General features: G+C 50.2%; 2 protein-coding genes across 4 annotated transcripts; one reads left to right on the forward strand and one right to left on the reverse strand.

The window, feature by feature from the left end:
* Positions 1-1,806: 1,806 nt before the first annotated feature.
* On the reverse strand, positions 1,807-15,465 carry SETD4 (SET domain containing 4). 2 transcript variants are annotated; one of them, XM_029081707.2, is made up of 11 exons: positions 15,431-15,465; positions 13,422-13,527; positions 12,866-12,961; positions 11,971-12,008; positions 10,639-10,727; positions 8,974-9,403; positions 7,301-7,475; positions 6,343-6,424; positions 5,699-5,779; positions 4,144-4,267; positions 1,807-3,214 (listed from the first exon to the last, which is right to left on the reverse strand). In XM_029081707.2, the coding sequence occupies exons 2-11, from the start codon at positions 13,492-13,494 to the stop codon at positions 3,026-3,028; spliced, it is 1,377 nt and encodes a 458-aa protein (XP_028937540.1). In that variant the 5' UTR covers positions 13,495-13,527; positions 15,431-15,465; the 3' UTR covers positions 1,807-3,025. The 2 variants fall into 2 exon arrangements, with proteins under 2 accessions (XP_028937540.1, XP_039770522.1); XM_039914588.1 differs by lacking the exons at positions 11,971-12,008; positions 13,422-13,527; positions 15,431-15,465 and having other exon boundaries at positions 12,866-12,943.
* Positions 15,466-16,053: 588 nt separating this feature from the next.
* On the forward strand, positions 16,054-22,433 carry LOC100081857 (carbonyl reductase [NADPH] 1). Of its 2 annotated transcripts, none has more exons than XM_007669736.2 (4): positions 16,054-16,088; positions 17,739-18,055; positions 20,352-20,459; positions 21,777-22,433. In XM_007669736.2, the coding sequence occupies exons 2-4, from the start codon at positions 17,761-17,763 to the stop codon at positions 22,211-22,213; spliced, it is 840 nt and encodes a 279-aa protein (XP_007667926.1). In that variant the 5' UTR covers positions 16,054-16,088; positions 17,739-17,760; the 3' UTR covers positions 22,214-22,433. The 2 variants fall into 2 exon arrangements, with proteins under 2 accessions (XP_007667926.1, XP_001512599.2); XM_001512549.4 differs by lacking the exon at positions 16,054-16,088 and adding an exon at positions 17,577-17,605.
* Positions 22,434-24,585: the final 2,152 nt, after the last annotated feature.

The following is a 24,585-nucleotide window of genomic DNA, read 5'->3' on the forward strand; positions in this document are numbered from 1 at the left end:
ATTATATTAACTCCAGATTCTGGGAGAACTTAACCCCTGCATTCCCGCAGCAGTGGATAGAGCACGGGCCTGGAAGTCAGAGGATGTGGCTTCTAATCCCGGCTCTGCCGCGTATGCTTTGTGACCTTGGGCAAGTCACTTCACTGGGCCTCAGTTACCTCATCTGTAAAAAAAAAATGGGGATAAAGAGAGTGAACCCAATGTGGGACAGGGACTGGGTCCGACCTGATTACTTGTATCTACCCAGTGCTTAGCACACAGTAAATGCTAAACAAGTACCATAATTATTAATACTAAAGAAGGTCCCTTTATTCATCCCCCCTCCCAGTCACACAGCACTTAAGTACATACCTGTAATTAATTCATTTATATCAATGTCTGTCTCCCACCTCTAGACTGTAAACTCACTATGGGAATGTCTCTTATACTATGTTCTTTCCCAAATGCTTAGTACAATGCTCTGCATACAGTCAGCACTCAATAAATGTGATTGACAGACTGACTCCCTCATCCCACGGGACTGTCTCCCAAATGCCACTATTTTCCAGACATGCCCTCAAGCACTATTTTCCCATTGTCTTCCCACCTGCTGGAGAAATCCTGCTGTCAAGGCTGGCGGGGGAGCGTTGGATGTGAGGATCCTTAAAAGCCACAAATCCCTGGGGAAACCCCAGAACTTCCAGGCCGATAAAATTCACAAAGGCCCCATCTTGAAGAATGCAAACCGAGGAAAATATCTGTGCCTGTGTCCCAGAACAAATTGTGCTAGCCCATTGAGATGCTTCTGTTTCACAACAGGTATTTGTAGGTAGCAGGAGGCCTGGAGGGTTCTGGGCTAAAAGGAAGACAGGGAGAGAAAAAGAAATGAAAAAAGAAAGAGGGAAGAGAGGAACAAAAGGAACAAGAGGAAAAGGACAAGAGAGGAAAAAGGTGGAAAAATAGGAGGAAACAGGAGGAGGAGGGAAGAGGAAGAGAAGGGTGACGACAAACAGGACTAGGAAGACAAAGGGGAAGAGGATGAGGAGAAGGGTGGAAAACTACTAACCAGGCCTCCCCAAGGCTCAAATACCAATGCAGAGAAACCCCTCCGCAAGCCCCAAGTTGAATACCGCTTTCAAGTTCAGGCGCGTCTACAAGCCATTTTGGATGTGCTCGATTAGACTGCGAGCCCATCATTGGGCAGGGATTGTCTCTATCTGTTGCCCAATTGTACATTCCAAGCCCTGAGTACAGTGCTGCACATAGTAGGCACTCAATAGAAACTACTGAATGAATGTGTTGGCCTGCTATCCAGGCCCTGCTTCTACTCAGCCGTTCTGCCCACTCTCCACAGGGCAGGAGGGGCCCAATGCCAAATCTAGCTTCTCTGAGAGCAATAGGAAAACACAGTAGGTGAGGTGAGCCTTCTTTCTCACTATGATTTGAGTCGGACTTCCAGTTAGACAAGCTGATTTCATGCCGTTTCCTTCTTTCTGGCCTTTCACATTAAACTGGACTCTGAGTCTGGCAGCCTGTCGAACGATGAGCTTGCTTCTTTCTGTGGTCTAATGTAAAACAAAAATAAAAATTGGGCTTCCTTCCAGGAAAGGACATCAGATTACAGAGAGATTAAAAAGGCCCTATATTCAGAAGCTTTTGCGCTCCAACAGCCTCCACCACTTTGCCCAAATTTGCTCTGATGACAGAGATTTGTATTTTGTTTTGGATGGAGTTTTTATTTAGGGCTTATCCATACGCTAGTGCTGGGGGTAGACACAAGATGACCAGATGGGCCACAGTCCAGCTCCACAGATGCTCCGCTGCCCAGAGAGGAAAATGAATCGGTCTTTATTAGAAGTTACAACCACACAATTACATTTTTTAATTCTGGCAACAAGTCATCAGGAGACAAAGCGATTTCTAGACTTCCTTGTGCTCCGGCTCTCTCCAGACCAAGTTTCCCCAAGACGCTGAGGTCTTAAGGAGTGCCGAAGATGCTACGGGGGGGGGGCAGATGCCACCCACTAAACTAGCACCACTGATGCATTTTTCCAACGTCCCTCAGTTCCATCTCTCTCCTCTTCCGCTACCCTACAACCTCCCCTCACAGACGAGATTGTCGAACGAGGGCCAAGCTTCATCCTTCCACTGGGCCCTGCCACCTCCTGCCTGAAAAATTGACTTATTCCCCGGGCGATGGGCCACGCACATGTTGTAGGCTGGGAAGGTGTCCGTTTATACTGTTACGCTGTACTCTCCCAAGCGCTCAGTACAATGCTCTGCACATGGTAAGTGCTCGATAAATATGACTGACTGATCCCTGGACCGGCTAATCTCGCAGCCCTGAGCCAACAGCTGACTATTCTCGCTGTCGTTTCGCAACCCGGAGTCCAAGGGGGAGCAGGATCTATTGCTGGTAGTTGCTGGGTGCCCGCCGCATGCCCAGCCTGCACTAAAAGCTCGGATGCCTATAAAAGAGGACGGACGGCACTTGAAATCGGACTCTCATCTGCTTGCTTTGGCGCTAATTCACTCGGTCCCTCCCGGCCCTCCTTTGCATCGGGATGGGCGGCGGGTCCAGTGCCACGCGATGAACGGTAGGCGAGCTTATCAGCCTCGGCGGATTTTCGGTTCAGGGCCGGCTGGACCAGTACTCGGCCGTGTTTCTGTGGCGGCTGGATGTCCACCCCGTCCCTGTCCCCAGAGAGCCCAGGTGGATGGGTGCCGCTAGACGAACCTTCTGGCCCTATAAGCGTGGCTTCTGCGGGCAGCAGGGGCGGGGCTACCCCATCCGGTCGCTCACGGGTCCCGAGGGAGAGCTCTAATCGACCGTCCCCACCCTCGGGTGCGTGGGGCGGGCACGACGTTCGGACGGGGGAAGACGGTGAGAAGGAGGTTCCAGACCGCCAGACACGGTGACCCAGAACCAGATGATGGGGGGTGCCCGCTGGCAGATCTGAGGAACGCGACTTAACCGCCGCCCGCTGGAACGCCAACCATCGGCCCAATGCCGACGACTACCTACACCGGAGTTCGTTCAGGGGCATCACCTAAGAACCCCGCAGCCCCTGGGTGCTCGACTGGACGTTCCCGGGCACCGAGGGGCATGGGCTCTTTGCAAACCTTCCAGAACTTCGGCTGATACTTTTAGAATCTCTAGTTCTTCCAGTCTCAGCGCTTCGACCAAACCCAGCTGGTTCCGGAGGGCCACCTCTTCCCTCTTCATCTGGGAAATCTGGAAATCAATCGACAATATTAATATAATAAATATTAGTTGATCATTGTTAACATTGTTAATAAGATATATTACTGTTAATAATAATGATAATAATAATGGCATTTAAGAGCTAACTATGTGCCAGACACCATACTAAGGAGGAGGGTGGACACGGTCCCTGTCCCACATGGGGCTCGTAGTCTATAGGAGAGAGAGAAGAGGTATCGAAACCCCATTTTACAGTTGGGGAAACTGAGGCAGAGAAGTGAAGGGAGTCGCCCAAGGTCACGTATAAGCCAAGTGGTGGAGCTGGGATGAGAACCCAGAATCCAGGTCCTCTGACTCCCAGACTCGCACTCTTGGAAGCGGCGTGGTTTAGTGGAAAGAGCCCGGTTCTAATCCCGGCTCTGCCACTTGTCAGCTGTCGGACTTGGGACAAGTCATTTGGAAAATGGGGATTAAGACTGTGAGCCCCACCTGGGACAGCCTGATAACTCTTTATCTCCCCCAGTGCTCAGAACAGCGGTTGGCACAGAGCACTTAAATATCATCATTATTATTATTATTATATTACTATGTGTCAAGTAGTGTTCTAAGCACTGGGGTGTATAGAAAATCAGGTCAGACAGCATCCCTGTCCCACACGGGGCTCACAGTCTAAGTAGGAGGGAGAACAGGTTTTGAATCCCCATTCTGCAGATGAGGGAACGGAGGCCCGGAAAGGTGAAGTGACTTTCCCCAGTTCCCACAGCAGGCAGATGGCAGAGCTGGGGCAGTCCTAGGCCACGCCGCTTCTCCCTAATTCTTCAAGCCCATGTACAACCACCTGCAGCCTTCAGTGTTGTTCAGTGACCGAACAACCCCCAACCCGAGCCCCAGAAAACAGGCACGTTCCCTCACAACCGCCCCGACGAGGTCCGAGTGAAATCATCATTCTCCAGTTTTACCTTCTGGAGCCCGGCTCTGGTCTCTTCTAGGAAATAGCTGCACAGGGTCACGGCCAGAGCCAGACTCTTCGTTTCATTTGCCTCAGAAATGACTTCGCCGAGGAACACTTTCTTCCAGTTTGTGCTAGAAACCAAAAATGTGTGAAAAGAAGTTAGCGGCGGCGGCGGGAGAACCGGCTCCCGCCACCTGAGAGACCGAAGCAGCGGCCAGAAAGGATAAAATAAAGAACACGAAGAACAGAGGAATGTGGTTTATGGAATTCTGACGGGTTCCTGGGAAGGCTTCATGGAGGAAGCGGGTTTCTGACAGGGAGAGGAGAGGGTGGATATTAAGGGTGTGATGGGGAGGGGTGGCTGAGGAGTGTTGCCTAGCTGGAGTAGCAAACACAAAGCAGGAGAGAGAAAGGATAACAATGACAGGGGCCGGGAGTCAGAGGATCTGGGTTCTAATACCGGCTCTGCCGCTTATCTGATGTGTGACCTTGTACAAAATCACTTCACTTCTCTGGGCCTCAGTTTCCTCATCTGTAAAATGGAGTTTCGATACATGTTCTCCCTCCTCTATTGGACTGTGGGCCTCCTGTATGACCTGACAGTACTGTACCCAGCCTAGGCTAAGAAAGTGCTTGGCACAGTAATTGCTTAACACACCCCACGATTAGTATTATTCTCTGAGCCTCACTCAATAAATCATACTTATTGAGCACTAAGTGTGTGCAGAACCCTGTACTAAACCCTTGAGAGAATACAATATAACAGAAGAGGAAAATATAACTGATTTGGTAGACACATTCCCTGCCGGCAAGGAACCTCAGTTTCCTCAACTGTGAATTGAGGTTTCCATAGCTGTTCTCCCTCTTCCTCAGCCTGTGAGACCCGTGTGGCGCAGGGTTGAGTCTGCCGACTGTATTATATCTCCTCAGTGTTCAGCCCCGACTGAGCACTTAAATACAATAATTAGGACAGCTGGAATCTGTGTAGCATTTTTATTTCTTCCGGCTCTCACTTGAAGGATCTCTTTCCTTCCCCTAACCCTCCCAGCGAGGGAGGGGGAGGCAGGTCCGACTCGGCTCTGCCATCGCACTTGTCATCCCTACCCTACATGTTCTGGCTAGAATGCTATTAGGGAACTGGCGAACGCTCTTTCAATCAATCGATCATTCCGTGGTATTTTTCAAAGCACTTACTTTGTGTAGAGCACTGTTCTAAGTGCTTAGCGCTGCCCCTCCGACATGAGCCGTGTTCAAGAGAGACGGCTTCGTGAGTGCCTTGGGTGCTGGAATCGAAATTGTGATACCGCCTCTTCCTCCTCCTCCTCCTCCCTTCCCCTGATACCCCTGCCCCGAACTTCTGCCCTGCAGGAATATGGCCCAAAAGGACCCCTTCTTCCCATCTGAACGCCGGGAAGACGACTCCCAGGTAACCAAGTGAGCTGAACCAAGTGAAAGGGGAAGAGCTGAATTTTAAGAAGGCACCAAGGCATGTTCCCTTTTCCTCCCCAGTCTGAGCCCGAGAGGGCTCCAGGCAGAGACCGGGTTCCGGATCCACGACTTACAATTCATCCGCTCCAAGGCGTAGCAGCTTCAGAGCGGTAAGCAGCCGCCAAGACGGCCCATCCCAGCCGAACGTCAGGTTTCTAAAGGGGAAAAGGAGACACGACGAATGGAGGGGTCTTTCTGGAGAGCTTGGCCACCCTGGCCCGGGGACTGTGGAAAGGCAAGACTCTTCCCACTCTGTCAGGGACTTCGACACATAGTACGCGCTTAACAAATACAGTGATTCTCATTGGTAATAACGATGATGATGATAATGATAAGGGACTGGAACGTGAATCCAGGAATAAACAGGGACTGCCCTCGCAGACCAATCCAAAGTCAATCAATGGAGTGTGCAGAGCGTACTAAGAGCTTGGGAGAAGACGATTAAATAATAGAATTGGTACACACGATCCCTGTCTACAAGGAGCTTAGAGTCTCCTGGGGGACAGAGATGCTAAAATACCTCATGGATACAAATCACAAAGGGACATACTCATGAACTGGGGCAGAAAGGGGAGTCAGGAGACTTTCACACTGACATTCACTGTCATGGGGTCGGGGAGGAGGGTTGACTCCGAAACAAAGGAGAGTTATCTGCGTCCTCTTACTGACAAACCCCAGGTACAGAGACACAGACGACAAGACAGACAGACCCACTTACTCTAAAAATCCATGCTCCTTTAAAAGGGAAAGTTTCTTGGTCATCTGCTTGTCCCCTGAGGGAAGATGTCTGACGAGCACATCTGCATTTTGAAAGATAGAAGCCATGTATTTTCAGACACTTCTCCCCTCACCGTCACGTTCTTCCCAGAGCAATGAGTCCATGAGGTGCGGTCAGGTCACAGTTGAGGAGGGCGACGACTGCGTAGGGGCGCGAATCAGCACCTGCATGATTCCCTACTCCTTGGCAACAGGTCATCATCCTACTAAGCCAATTAAGCAGAGTGATGAGAAATCCAAGTCTTTGGCACAATTCCAAAACACCGAAGGCCTTAATGTGCCCAGTACTGGATGACCCAGACCAACTTGGCTCCTGATTCCCAGCAGCTCTCTCTAGCCAAAGGACGATCCCGGTTTACTGAGATTTCTGTGGGTCAAAAGACGGTGGCAAAATGTCCCTGAAAAACGTGAGCCCTTCTAGGAAGTTCAATCGTATTTACTGAGCTCATTGCAAGCAGGGAATGTGTCTGTTTATTGTTATATTGTACTCTCCCAAGCACTCAGTACAGCACTCTGCACACTGAAAGCGCTTAATACAAATGACTGGCTTCCACTCCAATATGATTGGCTCCGGGGAGGGCCAAGTAGTTCAGAAGGTTAAAATGTAATTGGGCTCCACTGTCAAACCCACCACATAAACTCCAACCTCCATGATAGAGGAGAGTCCTGGCTACAGCCTCTGTATAAGCCAGGTCTCCCAGAACGAAGGAGAAGGAGAAAAGACAGCCACACTTCCCTGTTCTCCCTCCTACTCAGACCTTGAGCCCCATGCGGGACAGGGACCGTGTCTGACCTAATAAACGTGTACCAACCCCAGTGCTTAGAACACTGTTTGACACATATTAAGCGCTTAACAAATACCATAAAAAACCAAAGACCGGGGCGGGCCTGCTTCCTACCTGGAGAGACCACGACATTACTGTGAGGGTTGTTGGAGCAAACAAATCCGTATTCTAAGAGGAGCCTCCTGTTATCGTGAGGGCCGTAGCAGATGAGGACTTCCTCATATTTCCGACACCGTGAAGCGGTTCGGATTTCGTAGCACCTGGTTTCCTTGTTAAAGGCCGCTTCCACCTGTGCGGGAAAAATCAACGGATCAAAGCCACGCCGGGGAGCTGACCTTTTCCTGAAGACCCGAGGGAGATATTCTGGCCCACAGTCCCAGCAACTGGCCCCTCTGCTCCACTCTTAAGAGAGTTGACTGAAAGCACATCTCCTCCAAGAGGCCTTCCCAGACTAAGCCCCTCCTTTCCTCTTCTCCCACTCCCTTCGACGTCACCCTGACCGGCTCCCTTGGTTCTTCTCCCCGGCCCAGCCCCACAGCACTTATGTACATATCTGTCATTTATTTCTATTGATGTCTATCTGCCCCTCGCTAGACTGTAAGCTCACTGTGGGCAGGGAATGCGTCTGTTTCTTGTTGCACACAGTAAGTGCTCAATATATACAGTTGAATAAATAATAATAATGATGGTATTTAAGTGTTTACTATGTGCCAAGCACTGTTTTAAGTGCTAGGATAGATAAAAGGTAATCAGGTTGTTCCACGTGAGGCTCACGGTCTTAATCCCCATTTAACAGATGAGGCACAGACGAGTTAAGTGGATTCCCCAAGGTCACACAGGAGATGAGTGGCGGAGGCAGGATTAAAACCCATGTCCTCTGACTTCCAAGCACATGCTCTTTCCACTAAGCCAGGCTGCTTCTCGACTAAGTGAGCCTTGGGCTCGTTGGCTCAGGGTGTAGAATCCGTCAGTGAGGTGACTGCTTGTCTTGAGCTTGCAAGGTGGACAGAGCCCTGTTTGGACTCTGTGAGGAGGTATGGACAAAGGAGAAGCCTCAGGCCCTTCCCTCAAGCTGCTGCCGGTCTAATAAAGAAGGGCAGACCCAGACGTAACTAGAGCTGCAAATGACAGAAACCTGTCAACCAACCCATCAGTCAATCACTGGTATTTATTGAGCACTCACTGTGTGCAGAGCACTCTACTAAAAGCTTGGGAGAGTAGAGTATAACAGAGTTGACACGGCAAACTCACAGTCTAGAGGGGGAGATGAACATGAATATTAGTAACTCTTAAATAAGTAAGAGATGGATAAAAACCCCAACAGAAATGTATAACCTCAAGTGGAGTTGTGCACAGCAAAACAAATGAGCATCAATAGGCTCAGATTTCTCTGGAGACTATTATTCATTCCTTTAGTCAAATTTATTGAGTGTTTACTGTGTGCAAAACACTGTACTAAGCGTTTGGGAGAGTACAAAAATAAAGAGACACACTCCCTGCCCACAACGAGCTTACAGTCCCATCCACATTATAACTGAAGCCTCCTCGTCCCACAATAAAACCCGCAGCCTGTTCTGCCTCTGAACCTCTTTTTCCCAGCCCTCCTCCTCCATTCCCTTGTTCTTTGTTTCAGAGACCTTGGGAGCAGGAAGTGACCAACAGAGCAGCCATACTGAGCACCGCCAACCCAACGCCAACCCTGCCAACCCGCCTTTCTCTCCCCGAATCACCAGAGCTCTTTGCCCACGGCTCCTTCCTTCCCCCCTAAACGCACAGCACCGTCTCACCTGAGCCCCCGGACTGTGGTTCAGCAGGTCTAAATACGGAGCCAGGGCGTAAATGTCGGCCTCTGCCGAGAAGCAGTCCCTCTGGGCGTGCTCCATGTAGACCGTTCTAGTATTAACGGTGCACCACGCCCAGCCCAGAGCATCAAGGGTAAAGACCCGCTCTATATCCTCAGAGAACAGGGGCTGCAGGGAAGAGAAGAACGCTCGGGAGGCCGCGAACAGCTCCCGGACGGCGGTTCTCTGCTCCCGGGCCCGCCTCCCTAAGGGCTGGGGCAGAAGGCTGAGCACAGCTGCGTCCAGGCCAACGGGGCAGGTGTAGGCCTGGGGTAAAACCCCCAGGTACGGCTGCCACAGGGACCTGGCTCCGGCCTGCTTTTCGGCGATCAGAAACGTGCACAGTGCCAGGAGAGGAGACACCGGAGGCTTCCACCTGTTGAAAGATAAAGATTTTTTTTTTTAACTGAGGAAAAACTCATCGCCATTCACACGCAGGAAAGTATGGAGGTCTGGGGATTACTTTTCGCTGACGATTTATTAATGAAAAGTGACAGCCGGTACCAGACAACTCTGTGGTTACACATACTAAATCTATAGAGTCGCTATAAATTGAAAATGACTCAACAGCACTTGATAACAACTAGACAACTTGAGTAAATAAAACCTTTGCTCGACAGAAAGCATAATGTGAGGCGTTTCAGTACCCGAGCCGCTACTCAGAGAATCACAAAGAATTGTTGGGGATCTCATCCAGCCCCCTGCCTCCAGGCAAGATTGCACCATTTATTTTTTTTAAATCTCCTCGACCTCTTTGAGAAGCGCCGTGGCCTAGTGGATAGATCACAGGCCTGGGAGTCACAAGGACCTGGATTCTCCTCCCGGCTCCACCCCTTGTCTACAGCGTGACCTTGGGCAAGTCGCTTCATTCCTCTGGGCCTCAGTTCCCTCCGTCAAAGGGGGATGAAGACTGTGAGCCCCATGAGGGACATGGACTGTGTCCAGCCTGATTAGCTTCTATCTATCCCAGAGCTTAGTATGGTGCTGGGTACAAAGTGAGAAGCCTAACAAATGCCATTATTATTAATACTAGTAATAATAATAAATAATAATAAAATGGAGATAAGACGACACCTTCTCTCCCCACTTTTGCTGTGCCTGATCTGGTTACCTGCTATCTACCCCAGCATTTACACACCTAGCAAATGATTAATACCATATTATTATTATTATTCAGGCTTTGAAATCAGCAGGTTCCCCTAGTAGGGACCTCCTTCTCCAGTTAAAAACCCAGCTCTTTAGCATCTCCTCCCAGGAGCCTAGGATCCCTGATTGATTTTCTACTTCAAAGGAAACAGTTCAGTGAAGTAACCAAGGAAGAGAGCTGGCTATTTCAAGTGCCCCGCACTTGAGCCGAATATCCCGAAATTCCCGACCGAACTGGTGGAAAATGAGAATTCAAGGCTGAAAACGAGGAGTCAGAGTCAGTTGGACGTAGACTGTGATCAACTCAGAGCACACACTCCAGCTGGCAATCTAGAAGGGTTTCTAAGTCCCTTCCACTCTGTCCGGTGGTCAGCCCCCAACCAGCTCCGGGTGAAGGCGAGCCAGTGTCCGACCGGGAGTAAAGATAACCTGCCGCAGAGGGAGTCTGATCGCACTTTCACTTACTTCCAAATGTAATCCCCCAGGGGGCTCTTAAGGACCGTGTCAGTAGTGAGCAGGCAGGCCTCAGGGAGCGAAATAATCATTTCCCCTGCCTTCCAGGAGAGGAAAAAAAAAACACAGATTAAAACCCAATCAATCAGCCGATCCATCAGTGGTATTTATTGAGCGATTACTATGTGCAGAGCGCTGCACTAAATGCTTGGGAGAGTACCACATAACAGAGCCGGTAGACAGGTTCCCTGCCCGGAACGAGTTAACGAGCCCTCGGAAAACCTTGAACCTGGGAGGGTGGCTCAGTTAGGGCCATTTCCTTCCACAGGGTCAAGGCCGGCGGGAATATCGGCTCAGCCCAAGCTGCCCTTGAACACCACCGACTCAGGCTCCCTCAGTCTGTCCCTTCTCCAGTCCACTCCAGTTTAAGGACCCCACTCCTACCCTCACATAGACGCACCCGACCAATCTCTATCCATCTTCATATTCTCCATTTCTTCGGAAACTCACCCGCTCCTCAAATAAATGGCATTAACACAGAATGGCATTTACACGCTTAGTATGTGCCGAAGACGGTTCTAAGTGCTGGGGTAGATACGAAGTAATCAGGTTGGACACAGTCCTTGTCCCATATGGGGCTCACAGTCTTCACCCTCATTTTACAGATAAGGGAACTGAGGCCCAGAGAAGTTGAGTGAGTTGCCCAAGGTCACACAGCAGGCATGTGATGGAGCTGGGATTAGAACCCAGATCTTTCTGACTCCCAGGCCCGTGCTCTATCCACTAAGCCCTGCTGCTTCTTTGAATGCATAGGAATGTACATATAAGAATACTTCTAATCTATGATAGAATAGTTGCACTCTGTACAACTATACGCCTGTGCAGAGAGACCCAGTACCTGTTTTCCCTTCTAGACTATGAGCCCCATGTGGGACAGGGACTGTGCCCGACCTAATTATCTCATACCTACCCCAGCACTTAGAACAGTGTTTGATACATCGTAAGCGTTCAACAAATACCATAATAAAGAAATACTATGACAACGCAACAGAACCTCAAAACTAGGAAGAAATGCCTAAAGCTAGCTCTTCGATGTGAGTGTGAAAATCCAAAATGAAAAGCAGCACACCCTGGATTTCCCTTCTCTGTGCCTCAGTTACCTCATCTGTAAAATGGGGACTGAGGCTGTGAGCCCCATGTGGGACAGGGACTGTGTCCAACATAATTTGATTGTATCACCCCAGCATTTAATACAGTGCCTGGTGCACACAGTGAGCTTGTAACAAATACCACAATTATTATTACTATTATTATCTCAAAAGAGGTAAAGGAAAAGATTCCTACCTTCAGGGATTTTGTGGCCATCAGGCCTCGGCCTGTATCTGGAAGGGCACAGGGAAGAAAAGAGGTTTAGAGGATCGTGGGCGGTTGCGGAACTAAGAGAGGGCAGGGCAGTCTGCACAGACTGGCCATTGACTCCTAGATGTGCCCGTTCTGGCGGGCAGAGTTACCTCTGCCTCACGTCCCTCCCCATCCTCCGGGCAGCTGAGGGAGACTGTAAACTCACTGACTGCGTCTTGTCCCCGAATCCCTTGCACAGTGCTCGGCACACAGTAAGTGCTCAGTAAATACCGGGTCAGGAACCCTGGGTTCCAGTCCGGCTCTTCTAATGACCTGTTGGACGGCCTTGGACAAGTCACTTGGCCTCAGTTTTCTCATCTAAACCTAGGGAATGCTGATTCCCTAACTCTACCCATCTCTACCTACTTCATAGAGGATTGGGGGAGAGAAAATTGGATAAAGTTTCCACTCTCCTCCACCCCAAAGGACACCTCAGCTTTCTCTAGTTCACCCACACCCTAAAAAAAAAAACCCACAAAACCCTCAAGCCATTCTTGATTATCCAAAGCTCACAGTGGGCAGGGAACATGCCTAGCAACTCTATTGTATCGTGCTCTCCCGAGCGCTTAGTACAGTGCTCTGCACAGTAGGCACTCGATAAATACAACCACTTGATCGATGACCAAGTATATGTGAATGAACACCTCTCTGTGCTTCAGTTACCTCATCTTGAGAAAATTTTCAAACTGAATTTGCCTAAGGACAGATGGAGCCCTAAACCAGAAAATTGAAAAGAGGAAACCAAATTGGGAGAAAAAACCTGTTTCTTTCAAACCCAGAGGGAGAACCAGAGGTCATCACTGTCCTTTCCGGACCCCGTTCGCTAAAAGCCTCTTACCTGGAAAGCGTGCAGGCCTTAAATTACTGCCGTCGAACCTTCGGCCTTTTAGCCATTTCTTGAGCTCTATGAACTCCGGCTGGTGACTTTCATTCACTGCAGCGGGAATACGAAGAAGAAATGAAAATTCTAATGGTACGACAATCCATCGACCATTTATTGAGTGCTTACTGTGTGCAGAACACTGTGGTACACACTTGGGAAAATACACTTTAATGGAGTTGGTACACTCCCTGCCCATAACGGGCTTACAGTCTAGAGGAGGGAAAGGAAAGAACCGTTAAAATTCTGAGAATGCTTTCAGAGAAACGCGTGAACCGACCTCACTATATCTGGTGTAAATCTGTGAATAATGTCAGTAAGACACACAAGCACTCTTCCACTACTATAGAAAAGTTATTCTTTGGAGATGCACTACCAGAGAAAATTCTGTTCTGTGGAGATGCCCTACTCTTTGCATTTTTTTTTCCATAAACCTCTGCAAGCACACAGTGCTCTCACACATTTGCGATAGTTTTATTTTGCATCCTGGAGAACGAGAGAATCCGAATTATACCTCCATTTGGTTCCGAAGTCCTACTTTGTTTTCTTCTTCTGCTCCGGCTTGTCCTCCCTCTCCCTTTTGGCATTGTAGGAAGGTTCTTTCTTGTTAGGTTTCGGGCCTGGAACAGGAAAATGAAATGAAGTGGTTAGACACCCACCTGGATAGAGCGGTGATAATCAGGTGATTAGCCACGGTGCCATGAGGGCTCACTCTCTAAGAGGGAGGGAGGAAAGGCCATGGTATTTATTAAGCGTTTACTGTGTACAGAGCACTGTAGTAAGAGCTTTGGAGGGAGAGTACAATATAACAGAGTTGGTAGACATTTCCTGCCCACAACGAACTTACAGTCTAGAGGAGGAGACAGCCATTAATATGAATAAATGATCATATATATATATATATATATATATATATATATATGCTGTGGGGCTGAGGGAGGGATGAAAAAAGGGAGCCAATCCAAGTACAGGGGCAAATTTTACAGCTAAGGAAGCACAGAGAGAGGTTGAGTTGTTCTCAGCAAGTGACGGTGCTAGGCCCAAAATCTGCAACCTGATTTGCACGGTTTTTTGTATTTTAAAAGCTATTTGATAGACACTATGTGCCAGGCTCTGTATTAAACTCTGAGGTAGATACAAATTAATCAGGTTGGACACATTTCCTGTCCCACATGGGGCTCATAGTCTTAATCCCCTATTTACAGGTGAGGCAACTTAAATGATTTGCCAAGGTCATCCAGCAGAGAAGTGGCAGAACCAGGATTAGAACCCAGGTCCTCTGACTCCCACACCAGTGCTCTTTCCATTTCTCCCATTTGAATATGTTCTTAACCCCCTTCTGGGCACATAAACATGCCCCTGCCCTCACAATCCCAATTCATTCATTCAGTGGTATTTATTGAGCGCTTACTGTGTGCAGAGCACTGTACTAAGCACTTGGAAAGGACAATTCGGCAACAGATAGAGACAATCCCTATCCACAATGGGCTCACAGTCTAGAAGGGGTAGACAGACAGCAAAACATAACAAGTAGACAAGCATCAATATTACAGAAGCAGCATGGAGTAGCGGCTAGAGCCCGGGCCTGGAAGTCAGAAAATCATGGGTTCTAATCCCCACTCTGCCATAAATCTGTTCTGTGACCTTGGGCAAGCCAGTTCACTTCTCTGGGCCTCAGTGACCTCATCTGTAAAATGGGGATTAAGAGTGTGAGCCCTATGTGGGACAGGGACTGTGTCCAACCTGACTAACTTGTATCTACCCTAGTGCTTAGCACATAGTAAGTCTTTAACAAGTATCATTAGAGAAGCAGCATGGTTCAGTAGCAAGTGCCCGAACTGGAGAGTCAGAGGTCATGGGTTCTAATCCCGGCTCCACCACTTGTCAGCTGTGTGACTTTGGGCAAGTCACTTCATTTCTCTGGGCCTCTGTGATCTCGTCTGTAAAATGGGCATTGAGACTGTGAGCCCACATGGGACAACTGATCTCCTTGTATCCTTCCCAGCGCTTAGAACAGTGCTTTGCACATAGTAAACACTCAACAAATGCCATCATCATTACTATTATTATTATTAAAATGGGCATGAAGACTGTGAGCCCCAAATGGGACCACCTGATCACCTTGTATCCTCCCCAGCGCTTATATCAGTGCTTTGCACATAGTAAGCGCTTAACAAAATGCAACATTATTAAGAGCACGGACGTGGTAGTCAGAGGTCATGGATTCTAATCCCAGCTCCACCACTTGTCAGCCGTGTGATCATGGGCAAGTCACTTCTCTGAGCCTCAGTGATCTCATCTGTAAAATAGGGATTCAGACTGTGAGCCCCACGTGGGACAACCTGCTGACCTTGTATCCTCCCCAGCGTTTAGAACAGTGCTTGGCACAAAGTGAGCGCTTAACAAATGTCATTATTATCATCAAAATAAATAGAATCATAGATATATATATACATACCATTAATGAAGTAGTGATAAAGCAATAATAGAGCAAGTCACTTTGCTGGGCCTCAGTTTCCTCACCTGTAAATTGGGGAGTAAATCCTCCACCTTAGAGTCCCACGTGGGACAGTGCTCCAGGCTGGCAGCTCGTTGTGGGCAGGGAAGGCGTCGGGTTACGATCCGTTGAGCTCCCCCAAGCGCTTAGCGCAGTGGTCTGCACACGGTAGGCGCTCGATGCACGCGATTGAATGAATGAGTGAATGAATGAATGAATGGCAGGGGCTGGTCCCGACCTCATTATCTGGGCCCGAGGGGCCCCGCCCACCCTGGAGAGGGCGGGGAATCCGCCGATTGGACGAGCGGGCGGACGGCCTGCCCTCGGATTGGACGAGACGTCGGACGGTCCTGCCTTCGGATTGGACGAAAAGACGGGCGGCCCTGGCCTCGGATTGAACGCGCAGGTGGACGGCGCTGCCCTCGGATTGGACGAGAGGTCGGACGGCCCTGCCCTCGGATTGGACGAGAAGTAAGACGGCCCTGCCCTCGGATTGGACGCCCAGGAGGACGGCCCTGCCCTCGGATTGGACGAGCGGACGGGCGGCTTTCGGATTGGTTGCGCGCAGAGGAACGGGGCAGACTAGAGGAGCAGTGTGGCTCAGTGGGAAGGACACGGGGCTTGGGAGTCGCAGGGCCTGGATTCTAATCCTGCCACCGCCACTTCTCTGCAGGGTGACCTTGGGCAAGTCATTTCCCTTTCTCTGCCTCGATTACCTAATCTGTAAAATGGGGAGGAAGCCTGGGAACCCCACCTGCTCACCTTGGAGCAACCCCAGCGCTTAGAGCAGGGTTTGGCGCAGAGTCGTTTTTCATTATTATCGGGCGCGAAGGCGATCAATGCGATTGAATGAATTGTTGGCGGAGTGTCCTCTCCCGAGCGCTTAGTACAGTGTTCCGCACGGGGGAGGCGCTCAATTAATGCGCATGAATGAATGAGTGAATGAATGAATGAATGCATGCAATAAGCGGGGGTTGGGTGGGGGCACAGCGTGTTGCCAGAAGTGTCTCTCTCTAATTCTGTTTATTTCTGTTTTGATATCTGTTTCTTACTTGTTTTGATATCTGCGTCCCCGCCTTGGAGCCCGGTGTGAGCAGAGATGTGTCTCTCTTTATTGTTGCGGTGACCTTTCATTCATTCAGTTCTATTTATTGAGCGCTCCCTGGGTGCAGAGCACTGTACTGAGCGCTTGGAAAGTGCAGTGCGGCAGCAGAGACCATCCCTGCCCAACGACGGGCTCAAAGTCTAAATGGGAGAGACAGACAGCAAAACAAGGAGACGGGGTCAATAACCCTCAAATTAGATAAATAGAATTATAGATATAATAATGTTGGTATTTGTTAAGCGCTTACTCTATGCAGAGCGCTGGGGTAGACACAGGGGAATCAGGTTGTCCCACGTGGGGCTCACAGTCTTAATCCCCATTTTAATAATAATGTTGGTATTTAAGCGCTTACTGTGTGCAGAGCACCGTTCTAAGCGCTGGAGTAGATCCAGGGTCATCAGGTCGTCCCACATGAGGCGCACAGTTAACCCCCATTTTACAGATGAGGTAACTGAGGCACCGAGAAGTGAAGGGACTTGCCCGAAGTGAAGGGACTTGCCCAAAGTCACACAGCTGACGAGTGGCGGAGCCGGGATTCAAACCCATGACCTCCGACGCCCCAGCCCGGGCTCTTTTCACTGAGCCACGATTTTACAGATGAGGTAACTGAGGCACAGAGAAGTGAAGTGACTTGCCCACAGTCACACAGCTGACAAGTGGCAGAGACACATCATTAATAGAACAGAGTAATAAATAATCATAATAATAATGCTGGTATTTGCTAAGCACTTACTATGTGCCAAGCACTGTTTTAAGCGCTGGGGTAGGTACAAGGTCATCATCACCAGCAAATGGGGTTGGACTCAGTCCCTGTCCCCTGCGGGACTCACAGTGTCAATCTCCATTTTACAAATGAAGAGAGCAACGTGGACTAGTGGCAAGAGCCCGGGCTTGGGAGTCAGAGGATGTGGGTTCTGATCCCGCCTCCGTCACTTGTCTGCTGTGTGACCTTGGGCAGGCCACTTCACTTCTCTGTGCCTCAGTTACCTCATCTGTAAAAGGGGATTAAGAGTTTGAGCCCCACGCGGGACGGGGATCGGGTCCGACCTGATTACCTTGTATCCACCCCAGCGTTTAGAGCAGTGCCTGACACATAGTAAGTGCTAAACGAATACCGTGATTGTTGTTATTGCCGTTTTCCAGGGTTCTGGCTGCCGAGGTAGGGGGCCGGAGACCCCGGCCCAGACTAACCCCGCCTCTCTCGTCTCTCCCCCCGCTCCGTCTCGCAGCCTCCGACCCCGAGACGAGACCATGTCTTCTTCCGTCAGCCGTCGGGTGGCGCTAGTGACCGGGGGCAACAGGGGCATCGGCTTGGCCATCGTGCGCGCCCTGGGGCGCCGGTTCTCCGGGACGGTGATCCTGACCGCCCGGGACCCGGGCCAGGGCCAGGCGGTCGTGCAGGTGCTGAAGGAGGAGGGCCTCAGCCCGCTCTTCCACCAACTGGACATCACCGACCCGCAGAGCGTCCGCACGCTCAGGGACTACCTCCTGGACACCTTTGGGGGCCTGGACGTGCTGGTCAACAACGCGGGCATCGCCTTCAAAGGTACGGGCCGGCAAGCAAACAATCATAAGTACTTCGGGAGCACTTTTTTGGCATGCAGTTCGTATCCCTTAAGGGTTTGCTACGTGCCCGGCTAAGCCCTGGGGTAGATACGAGTTATTCCGGTTGGACGTAATCCACATCCCACGTGGGGCCCGTAGTCTTCATCCCCATTTTACAGATGAAGGAACTGAGGCGTAGAGAAGTGACTTGCCCGAGGCCCCGCAGCAGACAGGTGGCAGAGTCGGGATTAGAACCCAGGTCCTTCTAACTCCCAGGCCTGTGCTCTGTCCACTAATAATAATCACGAAGAGGGTATTTGTTAAGCACTCACTGTGTGTCGAGCGCTGTTCTAAACTCTGGGGTAGATGAAAGCTAATCAGGTTGGACACAGTCCATGTCCCGAATGGGGCTCACAGTCCTCACCCCCATTTTGCAAACGAAGGAACGGGGGTACAGAGAAGTGAAGTGACCTGCCCAAGGTCACGCAGCAGACAAGCGGTGGGGCCGGGTTTAGAACCCAGGTCCTTCTGTTTCCCAGGTCCGGGTTCTATCCACTAGGCCACGCTGTTTATCTTGGAACTCCCCCAGGGTTTAGTACAGTACTTTTGTACGGAGTAAAACCGTCGTGAACACCGCAGTTGGTAGCATTATTATCGTCGGTCTCACCGAGTGGGCTCGGCCGGGCCCTTCAGGACACCTACTTGGGGCTTCCCAAGTTAATCGATGGCCATTTCCCACTCCCCTTAGTTTGCACAGGGGCTGACCCGCAGAGCAAAGGTAGAAATTTGTAGAATTTAGGCCGGCGGACTCCGGTATCGGGAGAAAAGGCCAATCTTGGTTTGGAGGTGAATGTTGACACCACCACAAAGAACAATGGTGCATCAGCCACCCAGGTCAACTCCAGATTGCTTCCAGAGTTGGGGAAAGGGACACTCTGGAAAATGGCCGTTTTTTGTGAGCCCCATGTGGGACGTGGGCTGGGTCCAAATTGATTAGCTCGTCATCTGCCCCAGCGCTTAGAACGGTTCCTGGCACATAGTAAGCGCTTAACAAATATTCTAAAAAAAGCAAAAACCCTCCCATTTTACAAAAATGGACATATTTGAAAAGACATGGGCTTTTTGTGAGCCCCGTGTGGGACATGGACTGGGTCCAACCTGATTAATTTGTATCTACCCCAGCGCTTAATAATAATATGGGCTTAACGAATACTATTTAAAAAAAACCCTTCCCATTTTACGAAAATCGACCTATCTAAAAAGAACCAAACCTGGATATCCCATTCCAAAATAGACTGCCGTGGAATCTATAGACAATATTCATTCAGTAGTATTTATTGAGCGCTTATTATGCGCAGAGCACTGTACTAAGGGGTTAGGATCAGCTTAATTACGCAATGGTATCTGAAGTCCACCAAGGCAGAATTAGGGTACCTTCATAAAGCGTAGCTTCAGAAGCGGCCTGGTCTAGTGGATAGAGTACGGGCCTGGGAGTCAGAAGGACCTGGGTTCTAATTCCGGTTCCTCCACTTGTGTGCCGGGTGGCTTTGAGCCGGTCACTTCAATTCTCTGTGCCTCAATTATCTAGAAAATGGGGATTCAGATGGCCAGCCCCACCTGGAACTTGCAGTAGCCCAACCTGATTATCTCGTATCTACCTTAGCATTTAGTACAGTACCTGGCACACATTAAGTGCTCAACAAATACCACAAAAAAGTGACTTCAGTCCGTTTTATTAGTGTTGCCTTTACCAAAAATTTAGCAATTTGGGGTTTTATTTGGCGTGGGGTCGGGACGGGGAGAAGCGTGGGGCTTCCTTTGAAATTTTCCCAAATTTTCAACAGATGAACCCAAGGGTAGAAATCAGGTCAACTCAGATAAAAACCCTAAATATCTCTTCTCTTGGAATAGACCATTCTTAGTAGGTAAATTCAATCCCCTTTCACGAAAGTCGGTTTACATTACGAAGCCTCTAATTAGTCTCACGTATTTGAGGATACCAATTTCTGGATTTCGGTTGAAAGTCCAAAGAACAGATCCTGTGTACAAGGTACAATAAGAGGGGGGGAAAAAAAGAATCCAATGAAACTCTGGCTCGAGCTTTTGTCTCTAATCGTGGAAAAGGATAATTTCGCCATTTTCCACCTTTCAACCCTGCCCTGTTCAAGGTGATCGCTCGAAGAGAAACGTAAGCAGGCCGGGGGCCCTCGGTTGTGCGTGAAATCCAGAGTTGGCTGCGGATGAGTGTGTTTCAGGTTTCTGTGATGTTGTGGTTTTTTTCTCCCCTTATTAAAAAGTAAACGACCAGACTCCCTTCGGCATCCAGGCGGAGGTGACGATGAAAACCAACTTCTTTGGCACTAAGGATGTCTGCAGTGTGCTCCTGCCACTGATAAAGCCCCAAGGTGAGCTCTTAACAAACTACTAGGATTAAATTCCTGACGGGCCCTGGGTGTCCACAAGACTGCCGATGCTAAGAGCAAAAGTTTTTGGGAGCGACGGGGTTGGGAATTCCTGGCTCCATGGCACCCTAGGGCACCTTCCGTTCTTCCTGGTTCTCGCAGCGGACTCCCCCCCAAAAATGGCTCAGACCCTGCCCTCCAGGAGTTTCCCATCTCTCTTGCCACAACTGGCAAGCGTGCCCGACTGGTTAGCTGCGACCGCTGGTTTGTCTGGGGTCGTGGTGGCTTTGGGCCTCAGACTCCGTCGCCCTTCTGGGAAACGGTGCCCGAGGTTTTCGTTCATTCAGTCGTATTTTTTGAGCGCTCACTGTGTGCAGAACACTATACTAAGCTCTGTACTTAGATACAGAGCCGATCCTCAAATCCGCAGTGCTGCCCGAGGAGACTGCAGCCCTCCCGATGACCGTTAGAGATGCTTCTGGTGGTTGAAAGGCCTGCCGGCTGGAGCTGTTGAAACGGGATTCACCCGAGTCAGGGGGACCTGGGTTCTAATCCGGGCTCCTCTTCTTGTCTCCTGGGTGACCTTGGGCAAGACACTTCTCTGTGCCTCAGTGACCTCATCTGGAAAATGGGGATGAAGACTGTGAGCCCCACGTGGGACAACCTGATTACCTTGTATCTACCCTAGAGCTTTGAACAGTGCATGGCACATAATAAGCGCTTAATTGCCATTATTATTATGATTATTATTCCATTAAAAAAATTACAAAGCAGCTACTGCAAAACAGAATCATTTCTCTTGTGCACTCTTCCAAAGGCTTAAGCAGTGTTTCACAGTCAATAGATGCCCCGTAAATACCAATAATAATAATAACTTGAGTATTTGTTAAGCACTTACTATGTGTCAAGCACTGGTCTAAGGGGTGGGGTCGATTCTTCTAGACCGTGAGCCCATTTTTGGGTAGGGATTGTCTCTGTTGCCAAATTGTACTTTCCAAGTGCTTAGTACAGTGTTCTGCACCCAGTAAGCACTCATTAAATACAACTGAATGAATGAATCAGCTCGGACACAGCCCCTCGCTCGTCCACGTTGGGCCCGTAGTCTAAGCGGGAGGGAGATCAGCTATCGAATCCCCATTTTACGGATGAGGAAACTGAGGCACCGAGGAGCGAAAGGAGTCACCCCGGAGCCCCCGGCAGGGTAGTGGCGGAGACCGGATCGGACCCCAGATGCTCCCAGGCCCACGTTCTTCCCCCCCCCCGGCCACCGGCCCCCGGGTCAGGCCGTTTCTCTAACAGCGGCTGATTTCTTTGCCGCAGGCCGAGTGGTGAACGTGTCGAGCTCAGTGAGCGTCAGGGCCCTGGGGAAGTGCAGCCCGGAGCTCCAGCGGGCCTTCCGCAGCGACACCATCACGGAAGAGGAGCTGGAGGGGCTCATGAGGAAGTTCGTGGAGGACGCCAAGAACGGGGTGCACGAGCAGCGGGGCTGGCCCAACACCGCGTACGGGGTGACCAAGATCGGCGTCACGGTCCTGTCCCGGATCCACGCCCGCAGGCTGGCGGAGGAGAGGAGAGGGGACAAGATCCTGCTGAACGCCTGCTGCCCGGGGTGGGTCAGGACCGACATGGCGGGGCCTAAGGCTACCAAGAGCCCGGAGGAAGGGGCCGAGACCCCGACCTACCTGGCCCTCCTGCCCGCCGACGCCACTGAGCCTCACGGTCAGTTCGTCAGTGAGAAAACGGTTCAACCCTGGTGACCCGAGTCGGGGACTCCGTCCCCACAGGCCCAGGCAGCGGCCCGGTTCCCTGAATCCTCGAGATTCCCCGTTCCCAAGGCCGTTAGAAGGCCGGAGCGAGCTACAGATCCGTAGCGTAGTTCCACCGCCCGCTTGGTAGAGTTCTCTTTCACTGTCGGCTAACAAAGGCACCCTATTCGGCATGCTGGAATGCCTCAAATAAAAGAAATTGAGAAGCTGCCCACAGGGTGACGGTCATTCATTCGTTGGTTCATTCAATCTGTTGAGCACTTACTGTGTGCGGAGCACTGTACTAAGCGCTTGGGAAAGGACAATTCATCAATAAGTGAAATTCCCTGCCCACAGCAAGCTCAAAGTCTAGAAGGGGGTGGTTTGGGAGCCGGATGGGACTACAGGGGGCTGGGGAGAGGTGAGCGGGTGTAAACGGGGCCCGGCACGATTCCATTCCTTCATATCTATTGAGCGCTTACTGTGTGCAGAGCACGATACTAAACGCTTGGGAGAGTACGGCGTAGCAATAATCAGACACATTCCCTGACGACGACAAACTTACATCCACGCATCCGGAACCGAATCGGATCCAGATTTGTGGAGATTCTGGATGATTGAGACTGTTCCTTTGAGCTGTATGGATCGAGTCTCCTGTCCATGAGAGACTCTTTCGTACACGTCCATTCATTCAGTTATATTTATTGAGCGCTTAATGAGTGCAGAGCACTGTACTAAGCACTTGGGAGGGTACTGTATACAATAGACACATTCACTGCCCACAACGAGCTTACATTCTCTCTGTTTCTCGCGCTCTCGGAAAACCCCCCAGATGGTAACGAGTCCCTGGCACATTTCGTGGCTGAGTGCGGTCTGTGAGGTCCGCCCGTCTGTCCAGAGCCATCTGGGAGCGCAGCTGTCATAGTAATGCTGGCACTTGTTAAATGGGCTAATCACTGTACTGAGAGCTGGGGTGGATAAAAGATCATCCCTTGGACACAATCCCTACCCCATATGGATTTCACAAGTCTAAGCAGGAGGGAGTAGGGTTTAATCCTCATTTTACAGAGGAGGAAACTAAGGCACAGAGAAGTTATTTGCCCAAGGACACACAGGGAGCCCCATGTGGGACATGGACAGTGTCCGACCTGATTAGCTGGTATCTACCCCGTTGCTCAGTGCAGTGCTTGGCACATGGTAAGCACTTCATACCATAAGGAGACGATTAAAATTCCTCTGAGCTCATTTGGTCTGCTGACACCGCCATCAGATAATAATAATAACGTTGGTATTTGTTAAGCGCTCACTGTGTGCCGCGCACTGTTCTAAATGCTGGGGTAGATAGACGGTAATCCGGTTGTCCCACGTGTGGCTCAGCGTCTTCATCCCCATTTTACAGATGAGGTAACTGAGGCCCAGAGAAGTGAAGTGACTGGTCCAAAGTCACACAGCTGACTGGTGGAGGTGCTGAGATTAGAGCCCATGACCCCTGACTCCTAAACCCGTGCTCTTTCCACTGAGCCACGCTGCTTGAATAAATGAATGAGGTCGGACACGGCGCGTGTCCCATATTGGGCCCCCAGTCTTAATCCCCATTTTACAGATGTGATAACTGAGGCACAGAAAAGTCAGGTGGCTTGCCCCAAGTATCGCGTTGGTCGGGAGGTCAGTGGGGATTGGAATCCAGGTCTTCTGACTACCGGATCTGTGCTTTCTATTATGCATAATAATAACTGTGGTATCTGTTAAGCACTTACTATGTGACAAGCACTGTTCTAAGCGCTGGGGTAGGTACAAGGTAATCAGGTGGGACACAGTCCCTGTCCCACATGGGACTCGCAGCCCATTAAAACCCATTTTACAGATGAGGTGACCGAGGCCCAGAGAAGTGAAGTGATTGGCCCAAGGTCACACAGCAGACGAGCGAAGGAACCGGCATTAGAACCCACGTCCTCCGACTCCCAAGCCTGCACTCTTTCCATTCGGTAAATACGAGTCAGTGAACTAGGCTGAGAGGTCATGGGTTCTAATCCCGCTCTGCCACGTGTTAGCTGTGTGACTGTGGGCAAGTCATTTTACTTCTCTGGGCTTCGGTGACCTCCTCTGTCAAATGGGGATTAAGACTCTGAGCCCTGCGTGGGACAACCTGATGACTCGGGATCTACCCCAGCGCTTAGAACGATGTTTGGCACATAGTGAGCACTTAACAAATGCCAGCATTATTATTATTATTATTCATCGCACCAGGACCTCAGTCTGCCTCTGGGTCCCATGACTGCTCTTGGGAGACCGACAGGGGCAACTCTGAGATTTGTTGGGTTATAAATGGAGAAAATCTAATTTGGACTAATTACTTTACATGCATTACTAACTAAGGGCCTTAC

This window comes from Ornithorhynchus anatinus, chromosome 17, assembly GCF_004115215.2.
Source record: "Ornithorhynchus anatinus isolate Pmale09 chromosome 17, mOrnAna1.pri.v4, whole genome shotgun sequence".
Lineage (NCBI taxonomy): Eukaryota > Metazoa > Chordata > Mammalia > Monotremata > Ornithorhynchidae > Ornithorhynchus > Ornithorhynchus anatinus.

Excerpts from the sequence above, each read along its gene's own strand:
- SETD4 (XM_029081707.2), bottom strand. The coding sequence starts at position 13,494 with ATGCCAAAAGGGAGAGGGAGGACAAGCCGGAGCAGAAGAAGAAAACAA. Across the intron at positions 4,268-5,698 it reads CGCCTTGGAGCGGATGAATT|CACAAACTGGAAGAAAGTGT; the intron begins GTAAGTCGTGGA and ends TTTGGTTTCTAG. Across the intron at positions 3,215-4,143 it reads CCAGAGCCGGGCTCCAGAAG|ATTTCCCAGATGAAGAGGGA; the intron begins GTAAAACTGGAG and ends ATTGATTTCCAG.
- LOC100081857 (XM_007669736.2), top strand. The coding sequence starts at position 17,761 with ATGTCTTCTTCCGTCAGCCGTCGGGTGGCGCTAGTGACCGGGGGCAAC. Across the intron at positions 18,056-20,351 it reads CGCGGGCATCGCCTTCAAAG|TAAACGACCAGACTCCCTTC; the intron begins GTACGGGCCGGC and ends CTTATTAAAAAG. Across the intron at positions 20,460-21,776 it reads GCCACTGATAAAGCCCCAAG|GCCGAGTGGTGAACGTGTCG; the intron begins GTGAGCTCTTAA and ends TCTTTGCCGCAG.